Source organism: Bidens hawaiensis, unplaced genomic scaffold, assembly GCF_021521415.1.
Source record: "Bidens hawaiensis isolate Kalapana, Puna unplaced genomic scaffold, B.hawaiensis_p1.1 tig00008726_1, whole genome shotgun sequence".
NCBI classification, from domain to species: domain Eukaryota; kingdom Viridiplantae; phylum Streptophyta; class Magnoliopsida; order Asterales; family Asteraceae; genus Bidens; species Bidens hawaiensis.
In genome coordinates this window covers 142,468-153,288 of record NW_027491630.1, presented here as the reverse complement: position 1 = coordinate 153,288, position 10,821 = coordinate 142,468, and the positions used below count along the sequence as shown (strand labels likewise).

At 40.0% G+C, this 10,821-nt stretch overlaps 1 protein-coding gene across 1 annotated transcript; it reads left to right on the top strand.

Moving 5' to 3' along the window:
* Window positions 1-214: 214 nt before the first annotated feature.
* Window positions 215-2,201, top strand: LOC143529813 (uncharacterized). The gene is made up of 4 exons (XM_077025518.1): window positions 215-676; window positions 733-1,106; window positions 1,166-1,691; window positions 1,959-2,201. Exons 1-4 carry the CDS (start codon window positions 215-217, stop codon window positions 2,199-2,201), a joined length of 1,605 nt encoding a protein of 534 aa, XP_076881633.1.
* The last annotated feature ends 8,620 nt before the right edge of the window (window positions 2,202-10,821 follow it).

Here is a 10,821-nt window from a genome sequence, read left to right as displayed (position 1 = left end):
GTATGTAACGTGTTTGTTTGATTAATATATAAGAATCTGCAGATTTGATTATCCCGTTCTTGTATTAGTTCGTGTATTTGTTCGTGTACGGGTTTGTGTTCTTCATCTTTACACCAATAAACGAGTCTAGGAGGATTCCGCACTCCTAGACCTCGTGCGGATCTCGTATCGATCGGCGACGCCCCGGGGGGACCTACATTTCAATATCGGCAACATGAACGATGAAGCCATCTATCTCCGTCTTTTTCCCTTCTCACTTTCTGGCAAAGCCTACAAATGGCTGAAGTCACTACCTTCTGGATCCAACACCACTTGGGCGGGCCTTCAAGAGAAATTCATGACCAAATCCTTTCCACCATCTAAATCTGCTCGACTCCGTGAGGAGATTTGTTCCTTCGGCATGAGGTCCGACGAGTCTTTCGGGGAAGTTTGGGAAAGATTCAAGGACCTCCTTCTTAGTTGTCCTCACCACGGTTTAGACAAGTGGATGCTCATCGAGAAATTCTACAATGGAGCCACACAGCACATGAGAGAGATGTTGAACCAGACTGCTAACGGGAACCTCCATAAGAACAAAGATCTCGATGAGTGCGTCGTCCTTTTTGATGATCTAGCAGCGAGCTACGAGGGGAACGGGGGCAGAAATTCTTCCACGTCATCGAGAGGAGTACATCAGGTCTGCAGTCACAGATTGATGCTATGAACAAACTCATTAGATATCTTACTGTTAAGAGCGTTGCGAAGTGTGAGGTTTGCCGAGGGGGTCACGACACCATTGGCTGTCCTGTTAAGCCGGGTAACAATCAGGAGGAAGTTGACTTCGTCAACAACCCCTTGAGATATCAAAACCCCTCCTTTGGCGGGAACACTGGCTGGAGAAATCATAGTAACTATCGTGGGGGACAAGCTAGTGGCTACCAAGCCCAATACCAAAACGAGCGTCGAGAGAATCTATTCGGGCAGGGGAGTTCAGGTCAGGAAAGTTCAGAACAAGTGGGGAGAGAGGAGAAGACAGCCTCACTGGAGGAGATGATGGCTGAGCTGCTGAAGCGAGATGAGAGAAACAGAGTGACAAATGAGAAGAAATTTGCGGAACACGATGCTATGTTGAAGAACCAAGCCACATCTCTAGAAAATCTTGAGCGTCATGTCGGAGAGATTGCAGTCAGTTATCCGAGAGAGCACCAGGTTCACTACCGAGTAATACTGAGAAAAATCCAAGAGGGTTCGCCAAATCGGTGACTACTAGGAGCGGTGCTAGAAGAGAAAAAGAGGCTGGACCTTCGAGAGTTGTCACACCTGCGGTTGATGAAGAAGAGCAGGTGGACGAGGAGATCCAAATGGAGCCTCCTCCGGTCGAGGCACACCAGCAGACTATTCCAGTGAGTACGAAGCCGGCCGCTAAACCTTTATCATCATCTAACCTACCTCTGAGAGTCTACAAACCCAAATTGCCTTATCCTGGGAGACTCCTATCGGACAGAGACGAGGAGCAAAACTCCAAGTTCCTTGAACTTCTCAAACAGCTTCACCTGAACATTCCTTTCCTTGAGGCGCTCACTCAAATGCCCAAATATGCCAAATTTCTCAAGGACATTCTTTCCACTAAGGAGAAGCTAGATGAGGTCTCTTCTATTCCGTTGAGTGCTGGGTGCTCTGCCGTGTTGCAGAGCAAGTTGCCAGAAAATATGGTTGATCCTGGGAGTTTTACAATTCCCTGCATCTTAGGCGACGATACGGTTCGACATGCTTTGGCCGACCTTGGGGCCAGCATCAATCTTATGCCGTATTCTGTTTTCAGTAAGTTGGGTCTTGGCGAACCGAGGCCAACCCGAATGAGTATCCAACTTGTTCGCATCGACAAGTTCATCTTCCCAGTGGAGTTTTTCATATTGGATATGAATGAGGATGATAGTGTCCCGCTCATTTTAGGCTGACCATTCCTTGCCACCACACAGGCGTTGATCGACGTCTGTGAGGGCAAATTGATTCTGAAAGTTGGGGATGATAACGTCACCTTTGACGTAAGACAATCACTTAAGCATCCCAAGTTGGCGGACGACTCCCTGTATTTCGTTGACACCATCGTATCGCATGTGCGGGAGTTTTTCACTAACATCTGTGGAGGACCTACCTTGGACCCACAAATTCTCGATATGGAGATTTCAGAGGTCGAGATGGTTGCCATGACCGCTCCATAATTGATGGATGACACCGTGTCACCACGCCTAGATTCAGAGTCAGCTGTTGAGATCGTGCGAGACGATCCGAGAGACCGACCTTCCGTTGAGAGCCCTCCTCCTTCCTTAGAACTTAAGGATCTACCCGATCATTTGGAGTATGCATTTCTGGACGAAGAGAGGAAGCTACCTGTCATCATCGCGTCTGCTTTGACGGAAGTTGATAAGTTGAAGTTGTTGAATGTGCTAAAAGCGCACAAGGAGGCGATAGCATGGAAGATTATCGACATCAAGGGGATTAATCCCACGTTCTGCACTCATATGATCCTAATGGAGGATAACTTCAAATCCGTCGTCCAGCCTCAACGGAGGCTTAATCCGAAAATGTTGGAGGTTGTTAAGAAAGAAATCAATAAACTCCTTGATGCGGGAATCATTTTTTCCATCTCTGATAGCGCCTGGGTGAGTCCGGTCAAAGTGGTTCCCAAGAAGGGTGGCATGACTGTTGTCACCAATGAACGGAACGTGCTTATTCCCACTAGGACCATGACCGGTTGGAGAGTCTGCATCGACTACCGCAGACTGAATGATGCCACTAGGAAAGATCACTTTCCTTTGCCCTTCATTGGTCAGCAGTACTACCGTTTTCTAGATGGTTTCTCCGGGTATTTCCAAATCCCGATCTCTCCCGATGATCAGGAGAAAACCACATTGACCTGCCCCTACGACACGTTTGCCTATAAACGCATGCTCTTTGGACTCTGTAACGCTCCAGCTACTTTCCAGCGATGTATGGTGGCGATCTTTCACGACATGATCGAGGATTCCATGGAGGTCTTCATGGTTGATTTTTCTGTCTTCGGGAATTCTTTCGATGATTGTGTCTCTAACCTTGATAGGATGATGGCTCGTTGCGTTAATACCGACCTAGTCCTCAACTATAAGAAGTGTCACTTCATGGTACATGAGGGCATCGTTCTTGGACATAGGATCTCGAGTGCGGGGATCGAGGTCGATTGAGCTAAAATTGAAACCATTTCTAATCTTCCCCCGCCCACGTCTGTGAGATCCATCCGTAGCTTCTTAGGTCATGCTGGTTCTTATCGCTGGTTCATCAAAGACTTCTCAAAAATCGCGAGACCGATGACCAAGCTACTAGAGAAAAACACTCCATTCGTTTTCTCGGAACAGTGTATCGAGGCGTTTGATCTTCTGAAAGACAAACTCGTTAACGCCCCGATCATGATTGCTCCTGAATGGTCTTTGCCATTCGAATTGATGTGCGACGCGAGCGACTATGCCATTGGAACCGTGCTTGGACAGCGGAAGGAGAAGCACTTCCACCCGATCTACTATGCAAGCCGGACTCTAAACAGTGCTCAGGAGAATTTCACTACCACAGAGAAATAGTTGTTAGCTGTAGTGTTTGCATTCGATAAGTTCAGGTCTTATCTTGTTCTGTCCAAAACATTCGTCTACACGGATCATGCTGCCATTTGTTATCTTTTCAGCAAGGAGGATGCTAAACCACCTCTCATACGATGGATCCTGCTACTTCAGGAGTTTGATATCGAAATCCGTGATAAAAAGGGAGCCGAGAATGTAGCGGCCGATCACTTGTCACGTCTTGAGAGAGCCGAGATTGGAGATGCTGGGGTCATCATCAATCACCATTTCCCGATAGAGAATCTCATGTTTGTCAGAGCTCAGGATGACGGCTACCCGTGGTTTGCCGATTTCGCTAAGTTCCTCGTCGATGGTTCCCTCCCTAAGAGGATGTCTCACCAGCAAAAGAAGAAATTCTTTGCTGACGTAAAGTTCTACATTTGGGACGACTCATTTCTTTTTCGTATAGGTGTTGATCAGCTAGTGAGGAGATGGGTAGATGTTGAAGAGGGGTGGCGAATTTTGAGCCACTGTCATGAGGGACCGACAGGAGGTCATCATGGCGCTGTTCTTACTGCTAAGAAGGTCTTTGATTCAGGATTCTATTGGCCATCAATTTTCAAAGATGCTCATGCGTTCGTTAAAAGCTGTGACCGATGCCAACGTGTTGGTAACATCTCATCCCAAAATGAGATGCCCCAAAATGCAATTCAGGTATGCGCGATTTTTGACATTCGGGGGTATTGATTTTATGGGCCCGTTCCAGTCGTCTAGAGGGTACAAGTACATACTCGTGGCTGTTGATTACGTCTCCAAGTGGGTCGAAGCCAAAGCCTTGCCCACTAACGATGCCCTAGTTTTAGTGAGATTTCTGAGAAATCTTTTCTCTCGTTTTGGTTACCGAAAGCCTTGATCAGCGATCGAGGTACTCACTTCTGCAATGCGCAGATGGAGAAGGCGTTGCAACGTTATGGGGTCACCCATCGGATTGCGACTGCCTACCACTCACAGACCAGTGGGCAGATGGAAGTGAGTAACCGGGGTATTATACACATTCTTGAGAAGACGGTTGGGCAAAACCGAAAGGATTGGCCGACAAATTAGATGATGCTTTGTGGGCTTTCCGTACAGCGTACAAAACTCCGACCGGTTCCACACCGTTTCGGATGATTTATGAGAAAGCATGTCATCTGCCTGTTGAGTTAGAGCATCGTGCTTCTTGGGCGCTTCACACAGTTAACCATGATCTTTCGACTGCTGGAGATAACCATTTCCATCAAATACATGAGTTAGAGGAACTTCGCGATTATGCCTATGCACATTCGTACAATTATAAGTTGAAGACCAAAGAGCTACATGATAGGAAGTTGAGAGGAGATAAACAGTTCAAGTGTGGGGACGCCGTTCTCTTGTTTACTTCCCGACTGAAATTATTTCCGGGAAAGCTTAAGTCCCGATGGTATGGACCGTACACGGTCAAGGAAGTTTTCTCGTACGGAGTAGTAGAGGTTGAAGATAAGAATGGAAGCTTCAAAGTTAATGGTCATCATCTGAAGCACTACATTGGTGAGAAGGCGAGCATGGAGGAATGCGAGGTTTTGCGCCTTACAGCATCTTTGAGTTAGAAGTGAGAGAGGGGTTAGGCTGAGGACCCGTTAAACCAAGCGCTATTGGGAGGCAGCCCGAGTTTTTGTTTATCTGTTTTTATTTTCCTTACAAAGGATCCTCCCAATTGAAGCCACTCGTACTCAATCTCCATTCGAGCAGCTGATTTTGAGGGTATTATATTTGTCTTTATTTATAAAATAAAATAAAATAATTAAAAAAAACCAACAAAAGCCAAAAAAATTATAAAAAAATCATAAACACAAAAATATATTTATTTCTTATGATTTTTGATTTCTGTTTTGTACGCCGCTACATGCGAGCGAGTTTGAGTTATTACAGGTATTAGTATGCTCATGATAGCTCTGATGGCATTTTGGAGTTGGTTCTCCCGAGGTTGCGGCCGCGAATGTAATGTTATAAGGTCGCTCGATTGATACACAGCTGATGAAGAATCTGCATATAAACCAGGGGAGTAACCCGTTCTCCATTTTACTTTTTGCTATTTAAAAAATATGTATTGAAAGTTATGTATGTTTATTCTCAAAAGTTGTTCAAGAAAAAGTAAATGTTTGTGAAGAAAGTTATGTATTGTAAAATGCCAAAGAAGCATTCTTTAAAGTTAGTAAAAGAGGCCAAAGATGCACATACTAGACGGGACTTAGAGTTTACGTGTTAGCAAGGGGATAGTGACTCTGCGGATACATTATTGAGCTTGAAGTTTCTTAGTCAATAAATATCAAATTACGGATTTATAGGACAAAGTCCAATAATATTTAGGAATAGTTCGTACGGTCTCCACATAACCATTCATCCATCTAATTTCACCGAGTGCATCTAATTAGTACCATCAACAAGTCCTTAGCTTATGGTGATTTGTCGAACCAGTTTGCTTCGACTCTAGTTCTTCTAGATCTCTTTGTCTGAGATGGGGTAGGTGTAGCCGTAGCTTTTAAACTTAAAACGCTTAATGCAATTGGGGGCTTGATTGGTTAGTGGTTGGGTTTAAGTGGACAACAATATCGGCAATCGCGGTCAATATGTCGAGTTGTTTCTATTGTTTTAATAATATTAAATAATCTGGGAGTTTGTTGTTTTCACTTGGTTATGATCCTGTGTAGACTTCTTTTTCAGGGACGAAAAATGTTTAAGTGTGGGAATATTTGATGTGGTCTAAAATATACATATTATAATATAATTATTTCCTACACTTTTGAGTTGTTTTGGGGTTATTTTTGTTAAATTATATGCGTTCGTGATTCATGTTTAAAGTTTGGGTTTCAAGTGACAACGAGCTAATAGGAATTGCATTTACAAAACTTTCTATAGACGGATGAAAAATTCTAAAAAGTTGTTTATTTTGATAGGCAGTTCATTGAAAACCAATTATATATTGGTTAATAATTTTGAACTATTTACATAAAAAAGAAAAGAAAAAAAAAACATATGTGAAATTCTTGTACTTCAATTTTGAAGACTCCTTTATCTCGTGTTCATTTAGTTTATTTTGATTATATATTCAAATACAGTTAACACCCACGAGTGGACCGACTTTGACTTGATTGGGTTCCAAATGAGTAAATGGACTAAACCAACCCAAGTGGAAGGGATTATTTGTCGGTGAGATTAATTGTGAAGCAAGAAAATAAGAGGCGTAAATTTGGAGTCTTAATTTATATAGAAGATCACTATTATATATATAGATAGTTGGTGCCGAGAAGAAAAAACTCTACGGTTGGAACAGAGAGTTTGGACGGCAACATAATTACAATTATTCTTCGAGTTCCAACTAGAGAATTACTAGAAGATTTGAAGGCCACCTACTGGTAATCAACGATAGTAATTTTGGAGCAGAAAAATAGCATCTTTTGGTTTGTCAATTATTAACTTTACTTATTAATCATTGTTTTCGACATTCAAGAATTATTAGACATGAATTTGGCTACTATATATTTTGATTTGGCTTATATTACGTTTAATATTATGAGTAGTTAAATCGTTAGAACTACCTAGGTTTGGTTGACTGACGATGTGTTGACGTTTGTTTTGGGTTGATTAACAAACATATAATTGATTTTCTATTGTCAAGTTCATAGTATTGTGATTATATTCTATGATTGCTATTGAGTTTGTTCATTATTATATTAATTAAATCCCGTGTGATTTTATCTTTACATGAATTAGTTTCGTGTTTTGTTTAGGATTGCATGTTAGACTAATTACTTGGTCTTTTTGGTTGTTTGTGGTAGACGTCACCATAGGGTTTAATTGGTTAGAGTTGTTTATCTCAATAGTGCATCTCCTTTTAGTTGGACCAAGACATTAGGAGTTGGTTTATCTTTTTGGTCTAGTCGATTTAGTTAGCCGTTGCGAGACCACGTGCGGTTTCCTAGCTGTTGATTAGGTTATTTTGTACGCCAAGTTATTTAATCTTTAATATTGAATTACCCCATTTTCCCTAGGTTTGTTAGGATTACGAGCTTTAGAGGAATTTGTGATTTTGATACGGACCAAGTAATAAATCAATTGGCTACTTAGAAAATCAACTGTGCTTTATTATTCTTTCTAGATGTTTTTAGGGGTCTTTAGTAAAACTGACTGTGGGGACCTATTTTCCCTTATTATTGCCTAGTTAGATTATCTTTTGAAGTTTTATGTGTTCGTTGTCACCCGAGCGTCGTTCATAATCGTTAAGATACGTTACCTAGGTGGTTCACCTTCACCATATTTGAGAGCTCCGTTAGTGTCGTAAGTGTCGTTAAGTTTTCTCGTTAGTTTCCTTAAGTTAAGTAAGTTAGTTAAAGTAATTAAAATTAAAAAAAAATAATAGTAATAATAATAATAATAATAATAATAATAAAATCAATTATATATTTTAAGGTAGGACTTGGATTAGGGTTTATAATCTGAGCCGTTCTCACGTGTCTTCAAGTTCGATATCCGTACTTTCCTGATCTTTGCTATACGCAACCGGTACACTTGCCGTTTGTATGGACTATGATAGATTGTTTGGTTTTTAAAGCTTAGTTGCGATTCGTGTTTTATTTATATATATATATTTGCACATCACATTAGCAAGATCACAACTCATCAAAGTCCATGAGCCTTTCCTTAGTCCAAACCCTTGCACAATATGGTGTATCAAGAAACGGTAAATATTAAGAAACATGCCCTTTTTGAATTGTCCCTCATGAACGTCACCCTAATATCCCATCGTTTCTTGGAATATCTTTAGCAAACGATCAGTTGTGAAGTGTATTGGGTTCTCCACATTATCTTGTAGTTGCAGGATTGTCCGTATAAGTTGTTCCGTTATTATAATCTCATGGTGTGCCACTGTAACCTCTATCCGCCTACCTCCTGCATCTTCGTATAATTGGGCAGAATGGTTCATGTATATGATTGGACTTTAAGTTAGTGCAAAATGGATATTCGATTGTTGTAACCACAGGATCATCGGTTCTACTGGCCGGTTATCGTAAGTTACTTGAAGAAGAACACACATATTGTGTTTCTCTCGAACGGATATGCTGGAACAACCGCCATATTTGTACATACACAAACACAAACACATTCAAAGTAGAAATTAGTCTAAAGTTCATAACTTTGATAAATTTGACTAAAGGAATCTGTTAACAAACTGTGGTAAACAGAAATTAAACTTGCTGCTTCGTTAATATCACAAATCCCATTTTAAGTGCCATGAAATGACTAAAACACTCTTTTTTGTTAATAAATTAAATAAAGCAATAAAGGAAAATTACAAATATGTTATTAAATCTTGAAGGGTATTCTAGACAATTAACCCAATAGTTGATTGTAAGTTGCAAACGGGTAGCTTGAGCTTGGTCGGGTTGTGTCGTATGGGTCTGAATATGTTGTGAGCAAATTAGGCCATTTTAAAAAGGATCAACTAGCGCATTTATCTTTTTTTATAAAGTTTGTAGGCCTGATGTATAGAATAATATAGCATTCATCATTATACATTAACTAGTTGGCTCACTTGCCGCGTTGCAGCGTACTTGGATTGCCAGCCGAGTGTCACAATGAAATTTAAAAGTTTATTTGCGAAATACATAATGAAAACTATTAACTCTCCAAAACACCACACGTCCACTATATGCAACAAAACACAACAATAGACACCCTTTATGTTGTCAGATTTCGTAGCAAGTGGAATTAGATATGATTGTCAGATTTCGTAGCAAGTGGAATTAGATATGGCAATTGATGTGATGTGAAAAAAGAGGGTGATGCATGTTGACTTGTAGCTAGGCTGCAGCAGTGCGTTAGGTGACGTCTTTTCCAAAAGGTTTTGTTATGTTGTACAAAATTGCAGCATTTTGTCGGTCAGTCTTATTGTTTGGAGGATGTTGCCCGGTAACTTAGGTCTTCTATGTTTTGTAGCCTGAAATATGCATCTTTGTTAGTGTTGGATGGTAGGTGTGTCGAATATTTTTTGTGCATGTTTACCTCAAGTTACCCAAAAAAAGTTACCTTAACCAAAAATAGTTACCTTCTACTGGTTACCATCACTACTAAGAGGAAGACGGATTATCTTCTGCAAGTAATGATCGATTGATCGTTAACATACAAAATAATAGCAAATGGTCAAATGTGTAATTAAAGAATGGAATAGTCAAGTGTGTTGTTAATTGTTCAGATATGAAAGTAAGTACTTTTGGAAGTTAATGTGCATAGAGCTAAAACCTTTTTATGAGTTTTACTTGTCATGCCACAGATTTGCCTTTTTATTGAAAACCTTTGTTGGTGCTACTGGTGGCAAGTGTTTAGTTAAGAGCTCGATGGTTAGCGGCTAAACGAAAACCTTAAAAAAGAAGGAAAAAAGAAAAATCAAAATGAATGAAGGCAACATCATTATCAACAATGAAATCGAAAAAAACCCAACGATAAAAAAAACTTTGTAAAACCGAACCATCAACCATACACAACAATATAGTAGCAAATGCCACCTAAACCTACCAAACAACAACGTAACAAATTAATCAACTAAAACACCTAACAATAACCCGCCAACCACTAACCAACACAGATGATATTCCACAAACAGATACAATACTCGTAAACTTTAACCAAAACCGAGCAGACATATATCTATCAAGCCAAGACATTTAAGAAAAAATGTAACTACTACTAAATATGCATTAACATTAAAATTGAAACTAATTTCATAACTCCACCAAACAAAGTAGAGTAGAGAATCGCATCCAGATTCAAAACCCATTGTGTTTTAGTGATCCTAAAGTTGTATACTTAAGTCCTTTTATTAAAATTTTCTGCATTTTTTGACCCAAACTCATAATGATCAAAAGATACCTAAAACTAAATTTATAATTAACAAAAATTCCAGCGACTAACATATAACTCTGAAACTGACATCAGTTAATAAAAATCCCTAAACTAATTCAAATCTATTAGATGTTGGAAAATAGTCTTCATAGTTATATATTGCTAGCATGCATACATATAACATCAACTATATAAGAAATTTATAAGACGGTGGGTTTTTTATAAGCTATCACTAATTAAAATATCAAACCACTATAGTTATAAAAGACACCAAGTCAATAGTAAACAATACTAAAGATCACGTAACTAAAATCACCTCATACCTTATCTTCAGTAGAAC

Bases quoted from the DNA above. Each gene is read 5' to 3' on its own strand.
- LOC143529813 (XM_077025518.1), top strand. From the start codon at position 215: ATGAACGATGAAGCCATCTATCTCCGTCTTTTTCCCTTCTCACTTTCT. The intron at 677-732 runs GTCTGCAGTCAC...CTTACTGTTAAG, and splicing joins CATCGAGAGGAGTACATCAG to AGCGTTGCGAAGTGTGAGGT. The intron at 1,107-1,165 runs GTTGAAGAACCA...GAGAGATTGCAG, and splicing joins TTTGCGGAACACGATGCTAT to TCAGTTATCCGAGAGAGCAC.